Source organism: Xyrauchen texanus, chromosome 3 (assembly GCF_025860055.1).
Source record: "Xyrauchen texanus isolate HMW12.3.18 chromosome 3, RBS_HiC_50CHRs, whole genome shotgun sequence".
In the NCBI taxonomy this organism is placed as follows: domain Eukaryota; kingdom Metazoa; phylum Chordata; class Actinopteri; order Cypriniformes; family Catostomidae; genus Xyrauchen; species Xyrauchen texanus.
Genome location: NC_068278.1, coordinates 16,378,048 through 16,404,297, shown reverse-complemented (window position 1 = coordinate 16,404,297; position 26,250 = coordinate 16,378,048). Strand labels below are relative to the sequence as shown.

The 26,250-nt window shown below is 37.2% G+C and overlaps 1 protein-coding gene across 3 annotated transcripts in view; it reads right to left on the bottom strand.

Annotated features, from left to right (window-relative positions):
• The window catches only part of abr (ABR activator of RhoGEF and GTPase), a 225,662-nt gene that overhangs the window by 101,333 nt on the left and 98,079 nt on the right, over positions 1-26,250 (bottom strand). For 2 of the 3 annotated variants that reach the window (XM_052113109.1, XM_052113117.1), the window contains exon 3: positions 6,106-6,204. In XM_052113109.1, coding sequence (XP_051969069.1) covers positions 6,106-6,204 — 99 coding nt within the window. Of the gene's footprint in view, positions 1-6,105; positions 6,205-15,532; positions 15,902-26,250 lie in introns of those variants that run through there. The other variant, XM_052113125.1, reaches the window with a different exon arrangement.

The following is a 26,250-nucleotide window of genomic DNA, read 5'->3' as shown; positions in this document are numbered from 1 at the left end:
GAAATGGGAAAGGTAATCAAAATAAGTCCAAAAATATTCTCCAATTAGAATACGTGTTATGAATAGCTCTAATTATGCAACTTGTAACTGAGGATTGTGCTATTTCTAATCAATCCAACTTAAAAAATCTAGCTGGAATATGCTGCTACTTCTTATGTGAAGAGGGACACGTGTTATACATACAGAACACGAAGACTAAAATACATGGATGGAAGTCCATTAATGACATCAAACAAAACTTATGAAAAACAACATTGAAATAACTTACTTTTTATCTAAAGCATCCTACTTTACATTAATTCCAGGGACAGAGACCATATAGCCAAGTTTAAAATAGTTAAAGAACCCTTGACCCACTATCACAACAGCTTTGTGTTTGAAAAGGTGTTGTTGTTCCCAATCCTAAGAATTGAATGGGTTATATCTGCATTTCTAAACAGACTCTGTGAACTCTAAAAGATAAAGTGATGGCACAGCATTTTGCAGTACTGTATGCAGTTGCTTGTGACCCAAAAAACATCTTTTGAGAAGATCAGAATGGATACATTTATTATTGCTCATTTAAATGAGACACATTTGCTTTATATTACCCAAAGTGCAGAGTAATGTTTGGACAGGAAGTGTGCAGTGGAGAGCAGAAGTACATAAAACCCATGTGTGAACTCAGACTATCCAGAAGGTTACAAATGTTAAGTTACAGTACACAACATTTTGATGTCTGGGTCTCAGTATTATTTACTCAAGTCAGCTGCCTCACAGGATCTTGGACAAATCAATCAATCAATCTATCTATCTATACACACACACAAACCAGCCTGTCTGGCACCAACAGTCGTCCACATGATTATCTAATCAGCCAATCATGTGGAATCAGTTAAATGCATAAAATCATTCAGATACGGGTCAGGAGCTTCAGTTAATGTTCACATAAACCATCAGAATTGGTCATGATCATGAAAGTTAGTGCCAGACGGGCTGGTCTGTAGCTGAACATGCTCAAAACAGTAGAGATGATAGGGGACTTTAGGAGGAACACCCAAACATTACTCCCCTCACCATTCTATACAGCACTGTGGCAACAGTGGAGTCATTCAGGTTCATGGGCACTACCATCAAACCGGACCTGAAGTGGGAGGCCCAGCAGAGGTTGTACTTCCTTCACCAGTTAAGGAAGTTAAACCTGTCACAGGCGCTGTTGATACAGTTCTACTCAGCAGTCATTGAGTCTGTCCTCTGAACTTCAGTAACTGTCTTCGTTCAGCTACGAAATCAGACATCAGAAGAATACAGAGGACATTTCAGACAGCTGAGTGGATAATTAGTCGTCCCCCCCCCCCCTCCCCTTCAAGAACTGTACACTTCCAGAGTGAGGAAAAAGGCGGTAAAAATCACTCTGGTCCCCACTCATCCAGCCCATTACCTTTTTGAACTGTTGCCTTCTGGCCGACGCTTCGGAGCTCTGAACACCAGAACCGTCAGACACAGGAACAGTTTTTTCCCTCAGGCTATCCATCTAATGAACAGTTAAAACTGCCCCATTGAGCAATAATTATGTGCAATTCAGTTTAGTCTTTTTATATTTATCCAACACATCCAACATTTTTATTCCCTTGCACTAGTGTTGTCACGGTACCAAAATTTCAGTAGTCGGTACCAATACCATTGAAATTTCACAGTACTCGATACCATTTTCGGTACCAAAGCAAAAACAAGTTACTAAACAATACTCTTTTATTAATAACGTCTACAAAACATTAGCAGCAGAACTAAGAACATAAATATGCCATTGAGCAACACTTTAATTTAAATATATTATTTTTTAATTATAACAAAACTGAACAATGTATGCTTTAAAGTATTTTTGAACACTTATATAAGATTTGCTTCAACTTTTGCAACTTTTACTTTAAGTTTTTACCAAGTACTAAAAAAAAACTAAATAAACAAGCATACAATAGAATGAATAAAAAACTATTTCCAAACTAATGCGCAAAGTGCTCTTATTAATAAAGCTGCATATTGCCATTTTTCTTCATGATAATAAATGCACAGTGACATATATTGTGATTAAATAAGTCGCGAGCCATCGCGTTCTAATCTAGCTTCATTAAGTGTGCGCGCTCGAGGGATGAGCGTCCCCGAGGAAGAGTCTCTCTCAGCCGGGTGCAGTTTCAATCTCTCCCCCTTAGATCGGGACATTCGCGCAACTCATAGAAGAGGCGCCGACCACACGGAGAAATGCCAGTTTCTGAGTTTATAGTTATTAACATGATCTGCTTCTGTTTTATTTTAACTTTAATAAAGCTATAACACATTTAAATAACTGCATTTAAGATGTAACGCCGGGATGTTTCCTTTAAAGAGCTCCGGCTCCGCTTATTCCACAACGAGACTGCTTCTGAATTTACTTTTTTTATATAATTCCATAATACTTTGGGATCTACATAAGATGAAGCTGTGAAAGTTTAGAGTGCATCTGGACTGAGATCTGTGCAATTATTCCTCTCCTCAGTCAGGTGTGAACTGCACTGCTGCTCTCACGCGTCATTATTACAGTTTAATGTGATTTCATTTTACGTTAAATGAGATCAAACAACTATTAGACCATGAGAATTTTTCATTGTCTAATCAATGATCTCATTTAACGTCATTTTTTTATTTTCAACGTTGTCGATATTGTCGACTAATCGTTTCAGCCCTAATGCAAATGATAATATGTTTTAAACTAACCTGCTTTGGTTGCTTGAATGAATCCGGGTGTCTGTCTTTCAGGTGCTTTATTAAGTTTGATGTGTTTTCTCCTTTCGTCAGAAAATTGTGAAAGCAGCGTTTACAAATGGGTTTTGCTGATCTATGATGTTTACCTTTTCATCAGCCTCAAATACAAAGAATTTCCAAACCTGTTTTTTTCCACTTTTCTTTTCGACAAGATTCAGTTGAGACATCTTTTGCTTGTTGTGAGCGTTCAAAAGTTCCCGACTCTGCATGGTACTCGTGTACCTTCAGAAATTCTGGTATCGTCAAAAAAAATTTTGTTTCATTACCGACTGGGTACCGGAGTACCGGTATTTTTGACAACACTACCTTGCACTGTATATAACAGATTTGTATTTAAATTTGCACTACGTACGTGTTTGTGTATATATATATATATATATATACACACACACACACACACACACCACATACCGTCGTACTGTGTATTCTATATGTATACTTTATTTTCTATCAAATTTGTATTTCATTCTATTTAATTTATTGTTTTATTATTATCTCTGTCTTGTTGTTGTGTTGTTGTGTACTGGAAGCTCCTGTCACTAAGACACATTCCTTGTATGTGTAACCATGAGTTTCAGTCCATTTTCAACTCGAAAAGGTCAACTACCTCATCCTTAATGATACCAGCCCATACCAGTACCCCTCCTCCACCTTGCTGGCACCTGACTCCAAGTTGTGCCCTGTGTCTATTAGACATCCAGCCACGGGCCCATCCATCTGGTCCATCAAGAGTGAGTCTCATTTCATCCGTCCATAAAACCTTTGAAAAATCTGTCTTCATGTATTTCTTTGCCCAATCCTGATGCTTCAACTTGTGAATATATTCAGTGGTGGTCGTGTTTCAGTCTTCTTGATGTCTCTGAGCACTTGACACCTTGGACTTGTGAACACTCCAGGTAGGTTGCGGTTTAGGAATATGGTTGCAGTTAATTTGCGCCTTTTCTTCTCTGTGTGTTTTTGACTATTCGCAACTAAATGTTTTATTGTCCGGTGGTCACGCATCAATAGTTCAGCTATTTAAAGAGTGTTGCATCCGTCTAAAAGGCATTTAATTTATTTTTTTACTTTTCAGTGTCAGTTAATTCTCTTTTTTTGGCCCATTTTACCTGAGATAATTAAGCTGCCAAAATATTATACACACCTTGATATAAGGTTGTAGAGCAGAGGAGCTCAGCCAATCAGCCTGAAGGGGGCACGCAAGCTATAAAGGCGGCCGGTGATGATGGTTCGAAAGAAAATTACAGGCAGCTGCCCTGTGTTTATGTTTGTGTGTTTTGGTTCAGTTTTATATAAAAACTATTATTTATATTGCCAAGCCGGTTCTCGCCTCCTCCTTACTGGGGGGTGGGGGGGTGCGGTGCCATCCGCCAGGGGACTGAGTAGCCCAACCAACATGGAGGATGGCCGCCGTCTGCGAGGCAAGTGGGGACTAGACTCCCCGAGCCGCTGCCAGGGGCAGAGGAGTACCCTGCCATCCCCCAGAAACACAGAGGGGTCGAGAGGACCTGCGTCACTGAGGGGAGGGATGCGACTCCCCGACCGCCTGGAGCGGTAGGGCCACTGCCAGGGGCGGAGGACAGTCCCCACGGGTCGCAGAGAATGCGGAGGGGCGTTCTGTAAGCTGGGGGTGATGTTTTTTTTTTTCTCTTTCTCTCTCTCTCTCTGTCTGTCTGTCACTCCGTGTTGGCCTTTATCCCTCGCCTATTTCGTTTTGTTGTTGTTTTTACCCTCCTGCCTCCTCCCAGGTCGAGCAAGGCAGGGATGACCCTCCGGCAGACAGGGCGCAAGGCACACCCCCACCCGGAGAGGAAGGGGCTTCCCGGCCTGAGGCAATGCCGGGAGTAGTGTAGAGCGGAGGAGGGTGGGGCCGGGCTGGAAAAACGCACGCCCGGTCCCCAATCAGCCTGATGGGGGCGCGTGAGGGAAAAAAGGTGGCCGGTGACGACTGTTCGAGAGAGAGAATTACAGGCAGCTGCTCTGTGTTTATGTTTGTGTGTTTTTCATTTATTTCTTCATTAAACTATTATTTATATTGCCAAGTCGGTTCTCACCTCCTCCTTTCCATTGAACTGCTTTACAAAGGTTTTAGTCACTTTCGCCACACTGTCCCTCATTGCACAAATATATAATCACCTGAAAATTATTGAATCCAAAAAGCATTCAAGTTTATATGGTTTGGAGTTGGAAAATTTGCATGGAAATAATGACAAGATCAGAATACTCACTTGCCTAATAATTGTGCACACAGTGTATATATGATATAATATATACTGAATATATATATCTGAATGCTGGGATCTCAAGATTTGTTTGTCTTAGCTTCTCATATACATATGAGAAGCCAAGACAAACACATCTTGAGATCCCAGCATTCAGATTTGCACTCATAAAGCTGTGTTTGAATGCAAGAACGTGTTCTCAATCTTGTGGTTTGCTCTCTGTACAAGCTGCACATTGCTATACAGTTGGAATTTCGCTTACTGCCCCCTGCAGAGAACAGGTGGTACTTCAAGCTCAAATACTCCGATGGAAGGAAAATGACATATACTCTGTGAACATAATTAATTGCATAATTATTTTTATACAATTAATAGCAATTAAAGTTGTAAATCGACAGCCCTAATAGCAATATATTAAATCGTGACATATGTATAGCAATACAGATTTTATCGTGATACATTTACATGTAGTAGTCTTTAAAGTACAGTAGAAAATCAGCCTGTTTAAATTTTAGGGTAACTAAGAGGGAAGAAATGGTGACATAGGAAAATGATAGTGTTCTGGCAAAATCCTGAGGCAAAATATTTTCTGGTAATATTCACAAATTTTCTCTTATTTATCACATGCCAAGGAGCTTAAAAAGGTTTAAAAATATGTCAACAGACAAAATGTAAATAATATGACTCATCACATTTCACTTCAGCCAGAGTTGCCAATGTTTGCCATAACGGTTTGCCAGTAGAGACCACAGCAGAGTTCGTAATGATGTACTACCATACAACTCTTCCTATTTCTTTCATATCTATAAACAGCAGAAGTTGTAAAAGTGGAATGGTAGTATGCTATTCCTAACTCGGTTAAATGGTCCATTGTTAACGGTCCAAATTAATGGTAAGTTTGCTGCTAATAAACCGTTTTTGCAAGGGTCATGTAAAACAAACAAAGAAAACACTTTAGGTGCAAGAAACCATAAATAACATTATTAAGTTAAAATTAGGGGGAAAAAATTACATGCTTAATGTGTATGTCCTTTTAACTAGGGGCCCTAGTTAATAAGCAAGATTCATATGAAGTGTGTGTGATGATATTTGTGGCTGTCGCACTCACCAGCAACAAAGCCTCAAGCTGGTTAATATAGATCTCTTCACTGGCCAAGAAGCCAGACAGCACCAGTTTCTTCATCTCTAGGCCTTTCTCGGAGTCTCCCTGAAACACACAATAACACAAAAATCAGTGAATCTGAACCCATAACAACTATTGAAGACACTGTGTAAAAAGATAACACCATCATCAAAAATGTTTTGATATATTTAAAAGTGAGAAATATGGCTGAATGCAAGAACTTTAGCTGATGAGCACCATCTGTTGGTAAACACATACCCTGCAGAATGAGCTTCTCTAGAATTGTATCATCATATAACACCAGTATAACATAATTGTCTAGATATCATCAAAGCCTGCTTTTAGTTGCTACGATTATTCTATGTGACTAACTCTCTCTCTTAGTCTTTATAGTGAGTGTGAAATATTCAGGTAAAAGACACACCCTGCTAATTATACAATCCATGCAAAGAGTTCAGGCTGTGTACTTGTGTGTTCAGACAAATGCACTGATAGGCCATCTAAACTCAGCCATTTGAACCAATCTGAGAACATCTGAGCATTAAAGAGAAAGTGACGAACCGAAAAGGTCAACATCAAACTTAATATCTTAATATGTTTTCATGCTCTCCCTCAGCGTTTCCACCAAGTCAGTTCACTCTTTCCATTTACAAAAGCACTTTTCCAGTGCCTTCTTTATTTCATGATTTCATAAAAGCTGTTTTTAGAACAATTACTGTATGTGTAAATGTCCCAACCGCGTCTGTCTAACAAAACCACCAGAGGATAAATCAAAACATGACTGCCTCCAATAAGCTCTCTCCTAAAGTTGATTACATAAAGGAATAAACAGTGATTCCATCTGAAAAGACAGGAAGAACCACCCTTATGACTAACTACTTAAAAAGAAAGCGGCCAAATATATCCACCAATGCCCTTATAAGTCATTCACAGTCACTGCTTTGTCCAGAGCACTAGTGCTTATGGGATATTTTGTAATGAATTTACTCAGTGAGTCTCTCTTTGGGTATTAAATGAATATGGTTGAGACTGAAGTGAAGTTTGGCTTTGCCACCTGTCTCACGCTCATTCAGACCCACAGTAGTAGGACCGAAAGGTATTTGGACACTTAAATCACACTTTAAAATGCATTTGCAAACAAATAATGATTATAGATTACTTTCCTTTGCTATATTTGCCATTACTGTTGAATGAGAGATTGCAGTGAACTACGCAGTTTCTGGCAAAATGTTCTTATAAACAGAATTGATCATATACTTATATACAGTAAGGATGCAACAGTTTCTTTTCAACTGGAGTCTCAGAAAACTGAAGTCAAAGTATATGTTCTTATGAATGACATCTGGACATCATCAGAAAGCTATTGAACAAAGTGTCTTTTGAGGTGCAGTTAGCGCTCACAACAGAGTGGCTTTTATTTTTTTAATGAATAACTGTGACTTCTAGTATGGTGCCCAGTGCTGATAGCAGCAAGATAAGATAGTGAGAGAGAATGACCTTACAGGAAGAAAATGATTTATACAACACAGTTAGCGTCATCTGTGCCATAGAGAGGGCAAACAGGAGGAAATTATAAACGACTAGGGCAACTAGGAAAACAATTATTTTTTTCTTACCCTCTAGTTTTTGAAAGTCATGCTTATGTCAGTCTAAATATCCATGTTGGACCATGTTTGTCCATGTTGACATTGGAACAGTTAGTTTAGAAAACTTCTTCTAAAGTATAAATGTTTCCATCTTGAAAAATTGTTGTAGGGCATGATAGCATTTTTCAAAATCATTTGTGGAAACTAAAATATCAGCTGAAAACATCCAAATGTCTGAAACTGGTCAGAACGAGAGGTTTTGTGCATACCGCAGGACGTCTAACTATAAACAAGCCCTAAACACATCGTGGACTCTTATTTTGCATTGACAGACTTGGGTCCATTATAATACAGTATATTTAAATATTTACCAAATTAAGCTTTTATAGCCTATATATTTACCAGATGAAGCATTTTGTATATATACACTGTATATTTCCACCAGAGTAATAAGGTTTAATATTATTCACAATATATAAGTTGGAGACATAATGTATGTGCTGAAGAGGCACATTTCCATATAGTCACATTTTTCTTTGCATGCCTTCGCTTCCATTTAAAACACTTAATTATCTAACAAAATATTCACTGAAGTGAGGATAAAAATAGGGACAAATCTAGTCAATTATGAAAGATATAGGTACAGCAAATCCCCATGAAGTTTTAGTGATTGTTTTTTTTCCCAACCACATCTGCCGCTTCCATACTGTAGAATCCTCCATAAGACCACAAAGGATAAAAAAAAAAAAAAACACTAATCGGCATAGATTATTGCAGAAAACTGATAGCTCCAAAAAGCAACTACTGGCACTGATTAATCTGCACACTGATTTATCGTCTACCTCTAATTGGTAAAACTCCTAAATCATTTCCTGTTAATCTCAACTGTCTAATATCTGTGTAACCAACAGGCAAAAGCCCAAAAATATGTATCTGAAACTGGAATCATCTTTCAGAAAAAATTATGACAATAACTTGTGTCTGCTACTCTCAGATCACTGGTGTCTGGGTTTAAAAAAGGAAACCCACAATTTATGACCAATGAAATTCCATGACTTTTCTAATAACCTTCAAGTCATTCATGATTACTGCATAAGAATTTATTTTTTTTAAACATAATTTCACAGAGATACATATCATCATCATTTGAATTAACAAGGGCTGTCAATCGATGAAAATGTTTAATCGTATTAATTAAATGGTGTCACGATTAATTGCATTTAATCGCATATACAAATATTAGCTAGAAAGGTCCTCATAGAACTATAAATATATAATGATGAAATAATTATACATAGTTATCTTTAAATATTTAAAAATTATATATATATTTAGAATACAATGTTTTGTTTACTACCATATTATTGATCATAATCCAATCATTGGCATTCAGTTCACAGCAATCCATTTCACAAGTTAATTTGTCAATCAATTGGAGATTTATTATGAGGGCTTGTTTAAGGACCCGTCAATGTACACCTGCGTCAGATATGCTTGTGTAGTGTCTCGGGTGCATCATAAACATATATTTTTGATGTCACTGTGTCAAGTTAAATATAGTTTAATACTTCGAACACATCTTGAGATCTTTTAGTTCAAAATTGAGCTCCATCAAGTGTTTTGAACGCAAGAACGTTATGCAAGTTTGTGTTGTTCTGCTGCTGTCTGGTTGTTTTCTTCACTGTATAAACTGTGCGTTACCACACAGCTGAAATTTCACTTACTGCCCTCTGGAGTAAACAGGTGGTACTACAAGCTTGCATTTCTCAGGAATCTTCCTTATTACGGTCTGGGGGCATTGTGATTAATTGCATAACATTTTTTAACGTGTTATTTTTTATAAAATTAATCACACTGAATTAAACGTTAAATCAACAGCCCAAGAATGAACACATTTAAACATTTGTACATATTAAGACAGTCAATGAACAGGCTGATGTTAAAACACTGGCTTTCATTGGAAGTTTTACTGTATATAAACAAAATCTAGATAAACTTATTTTCAAAACAGAAATGTAGATATTCTTCTTAAGATTTTGCACATTTCACAATTTTAAAGATCCATGATATTTCCAGGTTTCCATAACCGTTGTAACCCTGTTAGGATCTAATTATCAAATGGAGTGAACAGACAACTGCTCCTCTTTAACCTGAATCTCCAAACAGAGTGAACAACTCAAATCAAGTGCAGGCAGTAGGGCATATTCATATTATTCATATTCTGTATCGTGCACCTCTGCAAATGTGTATTTAACACACACATCAGGATTTCAGCGTGCGCTCCATTTTTCAATTCTCAGCTGCTGTATGTGACAGTTAAGGTAAACTTGTCTTCTTTCTTTTTTTGCTTGCCATATTTTCCATCTTTTGTGAACATGGAAACCATAACAACCATAACTCAGATCAGCCACGAGGATGAGCTAAAATCCTCAAATGAAACTAAACATGATCAGAGGCACTAAAAAACAACAAATCTGTCACCATGCTCTCTTTGCTTTATTGGAAAAATGTCTTAAATTGCACACACAAATAAATTGTAGGGACTTTCATCATTTACATACTCTTGTGTTGTAACACTTTATAGGATAAATAACTGTAAAATGACCAGTAAATTACTATAATATAATAATACAATATTTAACTGTAATATGCATTGCATCATGGATAATTTTGGTGACATCACTCATTAACAGCACTAAATTACTTTTAATCAAATTAATAAAGTACCAAACTGTAACTGAATACAGCAAACATGTATATGGAGCAAAACCAACAAGGTCTTTTCCTGAGGGGTGTAGAGGTCTTTCAGTGTTCATACTTTTTTAATATAATTATTCATAAATCCTGGTAATTATTTGCATTAACACGCACGATGAAACTTTCCTCTATAATATTCAGAAATCTAACGTTTGGTATTGGTAATACAATAAACTGTATATTTGTAATCTTCTTGGCTTTATCTCTCTCTCAGACTACCTCCACCCTCGATGGGGGGAGACAAACTTTACCTCAGGTACACACCTGTCTGAGGGAAAGATGCAGCTTTGAGCAGAGTCCCACTGAATTCCAGTGGAAAACATACAACTAAGTACGTACAAGCAGTAATTAGATAGTCATTCAAGAAAAATATTTATAGAGAAAGAAGAGAACTCGAATATTATTTAAATGATAAAGTTTACTTGGTCTTTGGGGTTGTTCACAGAGGACGCGTTCTTGCTTTCCATCTGTGTTATTTTTAAGTGTTGGTACATCTTTATTCAATGCGTCGCATCTAGCTGCTTTTTTCTCATTTTTTGCATATTTAAGACGTTGCGTCAGCTGAAAGCAGTTCAACCTTTTAAAATACATCTTGAGACCCGCATTCGCTGCTTTTTCTTGCGTCGTGAGAGTTGCGTTTTTAAGATGGTGCTAAACGTTGAAAGTGGTTCAATATTTGAGACCCTTGCGTTCACTTGCGTTGCGATCCATCTTGCTGTTTTGGGCACAAGTACACATCTTGCATAAGCACTAGTGCTCTGGAGAAAGCAGTTACTGTGAGTAAATTATAGGGCATTGTTGGATATATTTGGCCATTTTCTTTTGAAGTAGTTAGTCATAAGGGTGGTACTTCCTTTCTTTTCAGATAAGGAGATTAAATGGGAAGTATTAGATGTGATAACTTCATGACTTTAACATCAACACTGATCATATATTATTTTCTTTCAGTGTTCACGTGATCCTTGTGACCCTGCTCTGACTGACTTCTTCAATCGTTATATATTTTTATCCTTGTTACCTTTTTAATGGCTGTATTTGTTGTGTAGTCTTTTACTTAAAGGGATAGTTCACCCAAAAATGAAAATTCTCTCATCATTTACTACCCTCATGTCATCCTAGATGCGTATGACTTTCTTTCTTCTGCAGAACACAAATTAAGGTTTTTAGAAAAAATATCACAGCTCTGTGGGGCTATACAATGCAAGTGAATGGTGACCAAAGACTTTAAGATCCATAAGTACATAAAGACAGCATAAAAGTAATCCACACGACTCCAGTGTTTAAATCCAAATCTTCAGAAGCGATATGATATCTGTGGGTGAGAAACAGACCAATATAAGTAAATTTTACTATAAATCTCCACTTTCACTTACACATTATTCCTACGATTTTTGTTTTTTGGCGATATGCATGAAGAATGCAATCGTCATCTACTGGTTGGGGCTGGTCAAAGGTTGAGATTTATAGAAGAAATAAAAGAACTTCAATATTGATCTGTTTCTCACCCTGATATCACTTCTGAAGGCATGGATTAAACCCCTGGAATCATCTGGATTAGTTTTTTTATGATGCCTTTGTGCTTTTTGGACCTTCAAATTTCTGGCCACCATTCATTTGCAATGGATGGACCAACAGACCGGAAATCATTTTTCTAAAAATCTGGGATGGCATGAAGGGTGAGTAAAAGATGAGAATTTTCCTTTTTTGGTGAACTATCCCTTTAATGTTTCACTATATAGAATTACTGTATGTCACAATCCAGTTCCCCTATTCTCGTCATGCTCCAATAATACAAAAAATAATAATAATAAAACGAATGTGTTTTCTGTAGAAAAAAACACAGTAATGTCTAACAGTGTACAATAAAAGTTCATTTTAGTTGTAATTTATTGGTAAACTTCCGCTCCGTTATAGTACTTAAATCACCATCTCTGCTTCCACATATATAAACTTTGTGCATCACGATTGGTTGCGAGATTCAACCAATGCTGTTTGGCATCACTGACGGAAACACTATATTTTAATGTGTGCAAACTAGGGCTGTGAAATTTAATGCATTCATTTCTGTGATTAATGGTTGACTGTTTAACCCATACAAAACATTTAATGCAATTAATGCGGTCTCCGTTTTTTTCTCTTCCTGAAACAAAAATTATAAATTTTCAGGATGTACAAGCTCGGCTCAACTGCACATCCAAGCACAAAAACTGAAAAAAGTGTGGAGTAGTGCCGGCTTCATTAAGTGCAATATATGTCCCAGGCATTATAAACACGGGAGCGGATTTTATGTACAGAGTATGAAGCCAGGTGTGGGAGAGATATGGGCAAGCTGCAGTACTGCATCTCTTTGCATTGCCCGAAAACGCTCTCTCACTCTCATCTGAGAGTGATAAACGAAACTGTGTGTAAGCGACCCATCGTGTGCGCGATAGAAACTGAACAGCAATAAATTGTTTTGAGATTCTAAACTTCAGCCAGTTAAACTTCGGCATTCAATTCAATTCAATTTATTTTATATCTCTATGTATAGTGTCTTATAATGCATTGGCAATGTACTCTTAAGTTTCTCTTAACAATAAAGCTTTATATTAATTGAATCTGCCATTTGATCCCATTATTAAAAAAGTCTAGTGGAAAATGTCAGAAGATTTTACTGAATGTCCACTGAGTTTATGGCATTTACTTACAGTTCATCAAAGATTTATACCTGTAGAAATGTGTGAAATTAACTTTATTCACAAAACATTTACATTTTAAAATACATATTTAAGGAATTAAAATAAATGATGACTAAACAATTTCTTGGAAGTTCTTTGAGACAAAGTATAAAGTACTGTAACTATATGTACCATGAATAATCATGATTAATCACAAAAAACTATGAGAATACTTAGTTAAAAACTTTATCTATTCACATCCCTTGTGCAAATATAAGTGATATATAAGACCTATGCCGGAGTGCAAGGTTTTCAGTCAATAATCACTTAAATTTCAGACTTTTTCTCGCACAAACTATTGTATGTCTTAAGAAGACTTGGAATATAGCACATAAGTTGTATAGACTATTTGTTTTTTTAGCTTTTTGGAGCTTGAAAACCCCTGGTCATTATAGGCCCTTTTCCACCTACAGTCCTGGTAGTTTTCCTTTAGTAACTTTCTAGATGAGAACTCTTGCGAGAAACGGAACACCCGAGGAGACTTTTCCCCTGTTGCATTCGCATTCAGAAAGTTACTACCGTAGTGACGTAATCTAGTATCAACGATTTCTTTTCTGACTTGGTAGGAACGTGAAATTCAATAGCAACAATAACACCGATGGAGGACGCCGGGCTCAGAGTTAAGCTTTTGTTAGGGCTGTTCTACCATGTAGCACACGCTGAATTTAGTGGACAACATGTTGAAAGCACTATAAACTAATTAATCTTTTACAATAAAGAGTTTTATGACTCAACATAAATGACTGTATTGAATTGGTCTCTCATTGACTTAAAAAAATACATCTTAAATGTAAGTTAACCACACAGTAACAGGCACGCAAAACTTACCCCATGTAAACTAGATTTCATGACGGTTTAGTGTATAATAGTTCAATTACCCACTCTCGATAAACATCCGATTATTTCTATCCATCATCCCAGGAAATATTATTTGTAGTGATCCAGACATCACTTTATTTTCTGTATAGACACAGTACAAACAGTACAGATACAATTAAATCTCAAAATGTCTCCATATGAAGTTACGCGCACACACGCACACACACATTGGTGCAGCTATAGTTATGAGAACTCTCCATTCTCTTTTAATTACCAGATTGTAACGTAAAAAATTGTCCTAGTAAACCACCCAAACCCGTACACACACACACACACACACACGCACACACACACACACACGCACGCACACACGCACGCACACACGCGCACACACACACGCGCACACACGCGCGCACACACACACGCGCACACACACACGCGCACACACACACGCGCGCACACACACGCGCGCACACACTGTATATTTTGTTGGTTTTAAATTATTTCTGTTAAGAGAATTGTAAAATTAGCTTAATACTCTGTGTAGCAGGCTAGCAGCTCGTTGTTTACTTATGGCGCTGTGGATTCCTCTCCATTCTCAATGCTTTGTGTGTCTCCAACAGTCCCTATATGCCCCCAAAGTACCTACTCCAGAGTAGGAGTTACAAAATCCCCCAAAAACTGCTCAGAGGAACTATAGTTCCTTAGGTGTGAAAGTGACGAAAAGTACGCTTCTCGGCGGAAAGTACCTATAACATGCTTTAGTACTGGCAGTGGGAATAAGCCTTATCATTGAATGAAAAAAAGAGCACCATGGGACATTTTGCCTAACATCTAATTTTGTGTTTTAAGGAAGAACGAAAGTACTACAGGTTTGGAACAACATGAGAGCGAGTAAATAATGCCAGAATTATTTAAAATTATTTTTTGTTGGAACTTTTCCTGTTAATGAATAGAATGGTGTGTTTATGGCCTGTGGGCTCTGAATGTAAGTGTCTGGCCACAGCACACACAGATTGTAATAATAAAGTTATTGCTAATCTGATTCAGCACAGGCAACGTGATTCATCTGCACTCTAATGGAGAAACTAAACATCTCAAATAAAACATATAGCTCATGCTGCACCTGAGAAGCAAGATCACAGCAACAGTCGAGCAAGAAATAGCTGTGGCTGTCTAGAAACTGGCCCATGCTCTGTCTAGATGAAATGTTGGGGGCGTAGTGTGTAATCTGTAGCTTTGTTATCTCTACCAGTGTGTTCACAGCGTTAAAACAGAATAAAGATAATTAAGAGGCGTTTGCAGAATCACAGTTGCTAAATATGACTGGTACAAAGCACAAAAGTCACACACAAGCACACGTGTCTGCTTTACTATGGGAACTAAGCAAACACTATCACTACGTCTTGAAAAAGAGGTTTAATACTTTCCACCACACTATTTTTAGCCATCGAGACAGAGCAAAACCTCTGTCAGCAACTCAGCAGAGGAAGAGAGAAGCACTCTCTGTCGCTGTCTTTCAGCCTCTCTCACCTTAAACGTCCTATGGTCCATTGGTGTGAATGGACTGTCCAGGTCCAATTCATACTCAAACACATCTTCATCCTCCAGAACTTTGTCCAGGAGACCCAGCACCTCATCCTCATCCTCGTCCATGCTGATGCGTCTCTTCTGTCCCTCCTTTTCACTTGCTGTCTAAAGCGCTTTCAAGTTTCGACAAGCTGCCCGCAATACATCAGTGCTTACACTAGAAATCCTCCTTTTCGATCCAAGGAGTGTGTTTTTCTGTCCTATCTCGGTGGAGCAGTAACAAACACTCGCTCACACAAACACAGTAACAGCTACTTGCTTCCTCTCTCTCGTGTACACACACACACACACACACACACACACACACACACACACACAACCTCGACTGGCCCGCCTCTGCACTCTCGCTCACACACAGGCTTGAGTGGAGAGTTGGCTACGCCTGCTCTCGTCCCTCCCCCTGGCTGCGGTTCTGTCTTCCTGGTGTGTGTCAATTCTGGGTGCCCTGGGTTGATAGACTGTCCACCATTTTCCTCTCTGGCCATGAAGGGTTTCTATGTTGCTCTCTCTGTCTTTGTTTGGCTTATACTGATGGGATTATGCAGTCATCTCAAATTGCAAGTATACTTAATGAGACCAAGTAAGAAAATTAAACAAGTGTAACATCAGCTTTAATTCCTCTAAAACCAGGGGATACAAACAGGGCTTCATGAATGTATTGTAGCTAGTCAGTAGACTGATATGTAAGATATAGGGGGAATTAGGGGAATCTGGGACATATTTTACTTTATTCAACAGTTAGTTCCGGTATTCGAATCTGATAAGTCAAGGGGCATTCCAAGAGTGCTTATATTTAGTGAAAAGCACACTAGAACGCTTCACTAATTGGTTGATTTATTTACAATCACTACTAGGGATCCACCATTGTATCAGTTGCTGGTATATATCGGCAAATGATTGACCAAATTAAAATCAATTGCCATAGTGGTTATCAGCATGAAAACAGCAATATGATAAAAAGATGGTTTATTTATAATACATTTGTAACACACTTTGTAAAAACTAAATCCAGAGGCATAATGCCATTTCGTTTAAGAAGTTCTGTAAAAAAAAAAATTTCAAATTGTAATAGTCATGCTATTAATGTCCTGAGTATAAGTTGCGATCAGTTGAATGCCACTTTGGTGAATAAAAGTATCAATTTATTTCCATAACAGCAAAATCTGTACATTATTCCAAACATTTGGCCACTGGTGTACACGTTCAATAGAAATTATTTATTGTTAGAACAGTTTTGTACTTCTGTACACTTTTTAAAGCATCATTTCTAAGTTAAACAGTCATCTGATGACAAAATAATGTAAGTGGTAAAATATCGGTATCGGCCTAAAATGTTTGGCCAAAATTGGTATCGGTCAAACATGTCCTGCAGTGGTGCATTCCTAATCACAATGCTTGTCTGATCATTTCAGTTTTTCAATATTACATACTGTATAATGTTGTATAAAAGCACAGCTGTTCTTAATACCAGCATGGTGACTGTGACCTAATCACAGCCGTGCTGATATTCACAAAATATTACACCAGTTTTTATGTCTCTGCATTGGCTGCCAGTCTGATATAGAATTCATCTTAAAGTATAAGTATATTTGAAAAAACCTACTAGATGTCTACGGTCTGCTGATCAAAATATCTTGACGGTTCACAGGTCAACGCTAAAACAAAGAGGAGATCGTGTCGGGTCCAAAGCTTTGGAACAGCTTGCCTCCATCTGTTAGATCCGCTATCACTTTATAAATTAAAAACGTACCTTTTTAATTTAGCATATAATTAGTTTTAAACTTTGTGTGTTTTGCGACTGTAATTTTCTATGATCGTCACTTTAGCACTTCAAACAAACAAATCAGACTTTATCATGACAATTCTTCTAAAATGTGGTCATATTAACATATAATTTCTTATATTTACTAGTAAATGTACATTTGAGAGTTAAGGTGTCCCAAAATACCCTAATTGACAGTATTTATTTCTATAAAAAGTTTCAGAATATATCTAAATGCATTACTAGATGTGGTACAGTACATTTGTGCCACAGCTTTTTTGTTTCATCAAAAGAAAACACTCCCATATAACTAACTGATTCGTTTGCTTCTATAAAGCGTCTCTTTTAATATCCTTTGTTGTTTATAGTGTTGTTGTAGATCAAAAAGTTAAAAGAAACATTCATTCTAATCACACATTGCTGCTTTATCTTAACATCTCTCTCATTACTGTGTGCTGCGTTCATTAAACTGTACTGTAAACACTTGCTCGTGGAGGTTTGGAATAGTGCGCATGTGTGTGGAATAGACTGGATAACAAACGCACAACAAGTCAACAAAAAAATTCTGGGAGTACAGTGGGAAAAGCACATACACTATAAACTATACCCATATTATAAACATCACTGTAAAATATTGACTGTCCCTTACATTCATGTATATGCACTCATACATTGAGGGAATCCCAGGGTTTTATATAAGAGGGAATCCCCACTATTGAAGCGCAATTCCGCTGCAAGCCGCGATAGAAAGGAAACAAACACAGCAACAACTCTGGAATATCTGGAAATAAAGAGAAGCAACAGAAAATAAATAGTGAAGTCTTCCTTGGATACTATATTTGTTATTTACACAAGCAACATGGAGTAATTATGTTTCTCTGGAGAAAGCTGCTTACTGACCGAGCCGCATGTATACAAGAGAAAAGGAGTACACCGCTTATACTGTTAAAGTAAACAAGAACGTTGCTTTCTCGCAATACGCTTTTTTTTACGAACGTTGCTTTCTACGCTCCAAAAAATATATTTTTGCCTATTTTTAATATGTAGCAATTTCAATGGAATAACAAATTTCCATCTAATTGAATTGAATAGTCTTGAAGCAAATGTAATTAATAAAACTTGCATTTTGTAAGATTTGTATATAATATATCTTAAAAATAGGCTAAAGCGTAGCATTAACCCGCTTTCTGGTGTCCATGTAAATGTAGCAAGTGCAATACTGTAAATATGTAATTATACAAATATTTCTAATCCTACATTATGAAATAGTTTAAGTTCAACAAACACTGCAAATGTTGAAGAATTTAACAAAAAGGTTTGTGCAGTTATATGAAGGTGTTTGGTAAAAACATCAAGCCCTCCATTATTAACCAGATTTTGACATATTACTTTTGATATAGTGGCACTTAAAGGTGGGGTATGTCATTTGCAAAACGGCCGGCAGATTTTGAAAATACACAACTCTAAGGTCCTACCTTCTCTCCTCCAACGCTGGCCCTGACTCCACCCATTCGAAAAACATGGACGCGCAATCATGCACGAGCGAAAACTCAGATGCGCAGTGTTCTAGCAGTGTTCTAGACTCACTAGTCAAACAGTGCATTCACCTGTCAGACAATTTTTCAGAGCAAATTGTTGACACAGCAGGAGGAGGTGGTCGCATACCACTCTTGAAAGGTGTAGAGCTGATTTTCTCATAACTGTAAAAAAAAAGAACATCGCCAGCCCTGGCGTCTGTACAGCGGTCTTCTATTCAAAACAGGATTCATAGAAATGTGGAACAACCCCACTAGCACTATAAAAGCTCTATTCTCCATACATAAATACAATCGCTTCCTGTTACTGGGTCACGAAGCTTTGAGTATGCGCACTGAACGGGACACGCAGGCCAGGGTGGTGGGGGGGCATGGTACGACGTTGATTGACACATTTTCTGTCCAATGATTCTAGATGGTCTTGAAAATGATTGGCTGGAGTTTTTCGAGTCCTGCCCGTTCCACAGATGATTAAATTGCTTAATTTTCATTTCAGTGCTTCTAATTTACAGCCAGTAAGTGGGTTAGGAATAGGATTTCAAGTTATTTTGAAAAAATGGTCAAAAAAGAAAATCACATACTCCACCTTTAAATGTTACATTTGGAATTCCATTTTCATTATAAGGATGCATCCATGTGAATATTTGGTTTAAATGTGTATGAAATTTCAGTGACAACAGATTTTAGCATCATTATAAATGCGATTTCATTACAAATTCATATCATATAAATTGCTAGAAAGTGAAATATGAAATAACACATACACTCACATAATACATCATGTGAAGTCATATAGATGGTTATTATATTTATGTGAAGGTGCCCCCTTCACATTATGATTACATGTTGTCAAAGTTTGGCGAGCAAAAACAAAAATGTACTAGCCTATGATGATTCTTTCTCCAACATGCCCTTAGATTATAGGGTTGCAAATGTAAATCTGGCGAACAACAGATAATAGCAGAATGAACCCAGGACATGGCAAAATACGTAAATGTAATAATAGCGTAATACAATGCAACAATGATAGTTGAAGTTGTTAATGAAAGTTTTTATACAGTGCTGCTGAAAATGTGATATTTTAATATTAGGAGGTTGAGATCTTATATTGTTTGGCTGAAAGTCTGATGAGCCCTGGTCCCTATGTGAAAATACTGACCCCTGCTGCTCTAAGAGGCACTCCAGAAATCTGAATTATCTGAATTCAATATAAATAAAAATACAATGAAATACATTCTCAAACCACAACACAGCCTTTTAACTTTTTTTTTTAATGGGAACAATCATAACACATTTTGTTCATTTAATAAACCTGGCACAGAGTTAATTAAACAGTATGATGTGCTCACACACACACACACACACACACACACGCTGATACTCCTATCATTATGAGGACTCTCCATAGACATAATGATTTGTATACTGTACAAACGATATATTCTATCCCATATCCCTCATAGAATCCTTTGCCATTTTTACATTTTCAAAAAAACAAAAATAAAAAAGTCGTTTAAATTACAGGGACACTAGTGGTGTCCTCATAAACCACATTTACATTATAACATATATTATTGTAATTACTAGTGTGTAACCTAAAAAACCCTCATAAACCACAAAACCCAACTTACACACAAACACAATTTAATGTTATGTCAGCTAAATGACCCAAATGTGTCCACCACTCTCTCCTAGCCCCCACCCTCAGTGACTTATGAGCCATTACACCAACAGACAAGTGGCGATTTCTCAGGGCCAGCTAAGCCTTCTCTGCTGGACTAGTATGCCAAATAAATAAATATTTTTCATCCTTTCATTCTCAATCACCTTTTTGCCTATGTATTTTTAATCGCTTTCCACTCTTTATTAATCTACAAACAAATAGAGAAAAACAAAAAGTTTATCCAGTCAGAATTTATTCCTTGATGCTTACAAGCAAACATGACAACTGTTTCACAAACCGCATGCCCGAAGCAGCACGTGAGTTTGAGCTCCACCCCATCGGAATTTGTACAGAATCCCTCAACAGTGCAAATGAATGTGCAACTAAAGTCAGCTTGTCAGATTCATCAGCCATTCGGATTGATTTATTTGTTCTTGTGGGTGTGATCTTTAGGATATGTCCCAGTAGAGGCCTTCTAGCTGGCCTTGAGTGACAAAATCACTCTAAGTGATGTACGTAATTCAAGAGTGAAAAGCGAAAGATCAAGCTGTCGAGTTTAAATTACGCTGCTGGAGCATTCAGTGTCGGATCAAGTTTTGAAAAGTAGTGCTGTGTTCCATTCAACTCGGAAAGTCGGATTTTACAACTTCCTATAAGGAAAAGTGCAATGGAATGCATCTTGAAGTCAGAATTAGAACTTGTAGGCTTGTGCAGAAATTCTCAACTTAGATTTCGCCGAGATGGAGGGGCATGATTTCACACAAACATGTGGACACTCAGGGAGATATACAAAGTAAGTGATAAACATTCACTTTATTAAGTAATATTGATAAATAAGTTAATTTCCATATTACATGATATTAAAGCTTGTTTAACAAACACCTGCAGAAACAGGAGTATAAAACATTATAATCTCTTTATGATAATCGTTCACCTGAAGCACAAATGCTAGCGCTGCAGCATTGTTTATCAGTTGGGTTGCTAGGAGACATCTCTAATGAGAGTCAAACCCCTGCTAAGCTAACGGGAACGTTGCAGTTCCGAATATCGGGGAATGAAATGCATTTATGGTCGGAGATATTAAGTAGGAATATCCCACATCCAACTTGAATGGAACGCAGCGTAACCGTTTACCCTGACAAAACTAAATTAATCTAAATCGCAAATATTATTAGATGGATTTTTCCAGTTATTATAGACCTCCTTGGTAGATTCATATGAAAATTAGGATTTTTGAATGTCTGTTCAGGAGACATTCATTTCACAAAACAGTCATGCTGCAGTTAAAATAAGGCTTGCTTGAGCATTAAGTGTCATTTCAAGTTCTGGTTTTCGTGTGTGGAAGTGTTTATAAATGTCAGTAGTTATTACTAGTTAGCTGCAGCATAATGTATGATGCCCAAATGCATGTCTTATTCATTGTGAAACAGTGTTTTCTTAAAAGGCAGGAATCACACTGAAGGCCTAGACATTAAATGTACGGCCCACCACTGCAATAGACAACACTCATCCAACACATATTCACGTCAAGCTCTTAATGTCATCAAGCTTCCAGAAAAAACATTTAATGTTGTTCTTGCTAAACATGACAAACTTCTAAGAGCATGTAAACATTAGTTATAACTTTTGACATGCAGGGACAGTGAGTTTATTTAACAGTGTTCTTTGATTTCATCACCCAATGACACAGAATAGCTTTTGATTGGTTTTGAGAAGTTCTAAACCACTGTACTTCCTGCTTCCAGTTTTAAAGATCACAAATCCACATAGTTGAATCAGAAGGATTGAAGTGGTGTCCTCCAATTCTAGTTTACACTGATTGATAATCCAGCAGTCAGTTTTTGATCCAAATACACTTCAAAGCACATATAATTATCCATTCTTTATGGATAAAAAGTGAACGGGAAATTAAACTGGATTTCTACATTTCAAGAAAACATGAGTGGTGTTTGCCCATACAAATCTCGCCACCACAATGCTAGGATGTTGTGGGTGGCTCACAAAGCATTGCTACGCAAGTGCTAGGGTTTTCTAGTGGTTGTTTGGGTGTTGCAAAGTGGGTACTAGGGTGTTATATGTGGTTGCTCTATAATAACTTGGAGGCCACTTCTAACTTTCTATGATATTCTGGTCCTAGATAAAGCCTGGACCCCTCCTTTAGGGCAAATCTATGTGACAGGGGTTACAAATTTTGGTTCGTTCTGAGCAGAAACCAAATTTTTTAATTATTTTTCCAGCATTCTCCACTCTTCTTTTTCAAATGGGAATAGTGGTTGACTGATATGGGTTATTCAATTTGAATTGATTTGACTTTATAATCAGTAATTCTATGCCAATACTGATATCTAGATAGCAGAATGGCTGATATAAAGGCCGATAAACGTAACATAATTTGACAACTGCAAATCAGATGTAAAATTCTAAAGTAAAACAAACACTAGTTCTATTCAATATGTACTCTAATTTGCATAAACTTGAAAAGAAAAAAACCTTGAAAACAGAAAGTATCCATTGCCAAATCTGTTAGTAGATTTTAGAACCGGCACAAGGGAAAAGTGAACAAGTGTAAGTGAACGCATGGGGAAAGTGAACACAGTTATTGGCCTATGCCAGTAATATATCGGTCCATCACTAAAAGGTAACTGGTTAGAACTAACAGATTGGCCGAAATTGACATTTACAAACAAAAAAATGAAACACCAATGCCGATATTTTGCCACTTAACTTATTTTGTCATCGGATCACTATTTTACTTTGGAATTATGCTTTAAAAATGTACAATAGCATATTCTTAGGGGTGCTAACCCTTCTACATAATGTGGCTATTGTTATTTCTGGATTGTGCATTTGAATTCTCAGAATTCTAATAAAGTGTATTACTAATTAATTCTAAAAGAATATATATTTATTTTTCATATCTGTATTTTCATGCTTATAACCGATATGCCAATGGTTTTAATTTGGTCAATAATTGGGTTATAAATATTGGCAGCCAATACATCTTTGTCTGATCTGGAAAAACAAGCACATTTAAGGGACTTGCCTCACCCAAAATAAGCGAAAATAAGTGATTAACTTTTTTTCCCATGCAACAAGCATATTAAACAGTAGCCTACACAAATAATAGCAATAAATTAATTCTTAATATAAATATACAGTTGAAGTCAGAAGTTTACATACACATTTGCCAAATACATTTAAACTCAGTTTTTTATTTAATCGTAGAAAACATTTCCTGTCTTAGGTCAGTTTGGATCACTACTTTATTTAAGAATGTGAAATGTCAGAATAATAGTAGAAAGCTTTTATTTCCTTCATCACATTCACAGTGGGTCAGAAGTTTACATTCAAATTTGTTAGTATTTGGCAGAATTGCCTTTAAATTGTTTAATTTGGGTCAAACGTTTTGGCTATTCTTCCACAAGCTTCTCGCAATAAGTTGCTGGAATTTTGGCCCATTCCTCCAGACAGAACTGGTGTAACCGAGTCCGGTTCGTAGGGCTCCTTGCTCGCTCCCGCTTTTTTCAGTTCTTCCCACAAATTTTCTATCGGATTGAGGTCAGGGCTTTGTGATGGCCACTCCAATACCTTGACTTTGATGTTGTTAAGCTTGGAGATATGCTTGAAGTCATTGTCCATTTGGAAGACCCATTTGTGACCGAGCTTTAACTTCATGGCTGATGTTTTGAGATGTTGCTTCAATATATCCACATAATTTCCCTTCCTCTTGATGCCATCTATTTTGTGAAGTGCACCACTCCCTCCTGCAGCAAAGCACCCCCCAAACATGATGCCACCACCCCCTTGCTTCACGGTTGTGATGGTGTTCTTCGGCATGCAAGCCTCACACTTTTTCCTCCAACATAACGGATGGGTCATTTAAAGTTACATTTTTGTTTCATCAGACTAGAGGACATTTCTCCAAAACGTAAGATATTTGTCCCCATGTGCACTTGCAAACAGTATGTTTGACAAACTTGTCTGTCTTTTTTATGGCAGTTTTGGACCATTGGCTTCTTCCTTGCTGAGCAGTCTTTCAGGTTATGTTGATATAGAACTTCTTTTACTGTGGATATAGATTCTTGTTTACCTTTTTTCTTAGAGTATCTTCGCAAGGTCCTTTACTGCCGTTTCGGGATTGATTTACACTTTTCACACCAAATTATGTTACTCTCTAGGAGACAGAATGCTTCTCCTCCCTGAGCGGTATGATGCTGTGTGGTCCAGTGGTGTTAAACTTGCTTACTATTGTTGTACAGATGAAAGCGGTACCTTCAGGTATTTGGAAATGCTCCCAAGGATGAACCAGACTTGTGGAGGTCCACAATTTGTTTTCTGAGGTCTTGGCTGATTTCTTTTGATTTTTCCCATTATGTCAAGCAAAGAGGCATGAAGTATGAAGGTAGGCCTTAAAATATATCCACAGGTACACCTCTGGTTCAGTACATCTCCTATCAGAAGCTGATTGGCTTATTGTCTAAAGACTTGACATCATTTTCTGGACTTATCCAAGCTGCTTAAATGCACAGAAACTTCTGACTCACTGGAACTGTGATAGTCAATTTATAGTGAAACAATCTGTCTGTAAAATATTTTTGGAAAAATTACTTGTGTCATCCACAAAGTAGATGTCCTAAATGACTTGCCAAAACTAAGTTTGCTTAAATGAGTTTTAATGACTTAAACCTAACTGTACTGTATGTAAACTTCTGACTTCAGCTGTATACTCCATTTATTTCAAATATGCATTTGGCAAACTAAAAACAATACATTTTCAAAAATGTCTCTCTCCTGCACCCATACTTCGTTATATTCGAATTAACTGTGCATGTATATGTAGTAATTATGTACAGTTGTTAAAAAGGTCTTCAGCATGCCACAGAAGGCTACATTCACAACATGCAATTAAGCAAAGAAATGAGTGATGCAGCAGTTTCCTTCAGGATCAAAGCACATGCGTATTCTACTAAAAAGAGAGAAGTCAAATTTATTCGGTAAATCGGAAGTGATGTAATTCCAAAAACGTGCTGTGATAAACCCTTTGATCTTTGGTTTCGTGCAAGAAATTATCGGAACAAAATTAACCTGTTAGCGGCATTTAAAAAAAATGTTTTCACTCTGCAACAATTGCAAGGGAATTCATTCCCATTTTGGTTACATTTTGCAAAATTGTTTGTTTGGTTTCATTTTCATTCCTAAACAGTTTTGAGCTCCTGCTATGGGATTTTTCACCCATTTTATCGTCTACCAGGAGAAAATCCCAGGTCTAATTCTAGATCACTCCTCTGCTCAATAAACCACACGATTTGAGGTACTGTATAATTCATGTACGTAGCACAAAATGTTTAATACTTCGGTTAACCTTAATTACAGTGTGAGCAATTGAAAAAGCAATTCTAATGATGGTACATGTCAAAACAAGTGCAACATACACCATTTTATTTCTTTGTTCTTTTTACACAAAATCGGGTCGATAAATTGTCTGTGATGATTAGTGATGTTTACTGTATGAGAAATCCATGATGGGGGCCTTTCACATGCTCAAAAGGGGAACTACCAGCATGCAACACAACAAATGATGGCATAACAGTTTGGTGTCTCTGGCTTCTCTTTTTCTAACAGAACTTCAACACACAGGCTGGCACGAAACTAACCACCAGTGTGAACTGAAGTAAATGAATGGCACACTAGTGTATCTCCC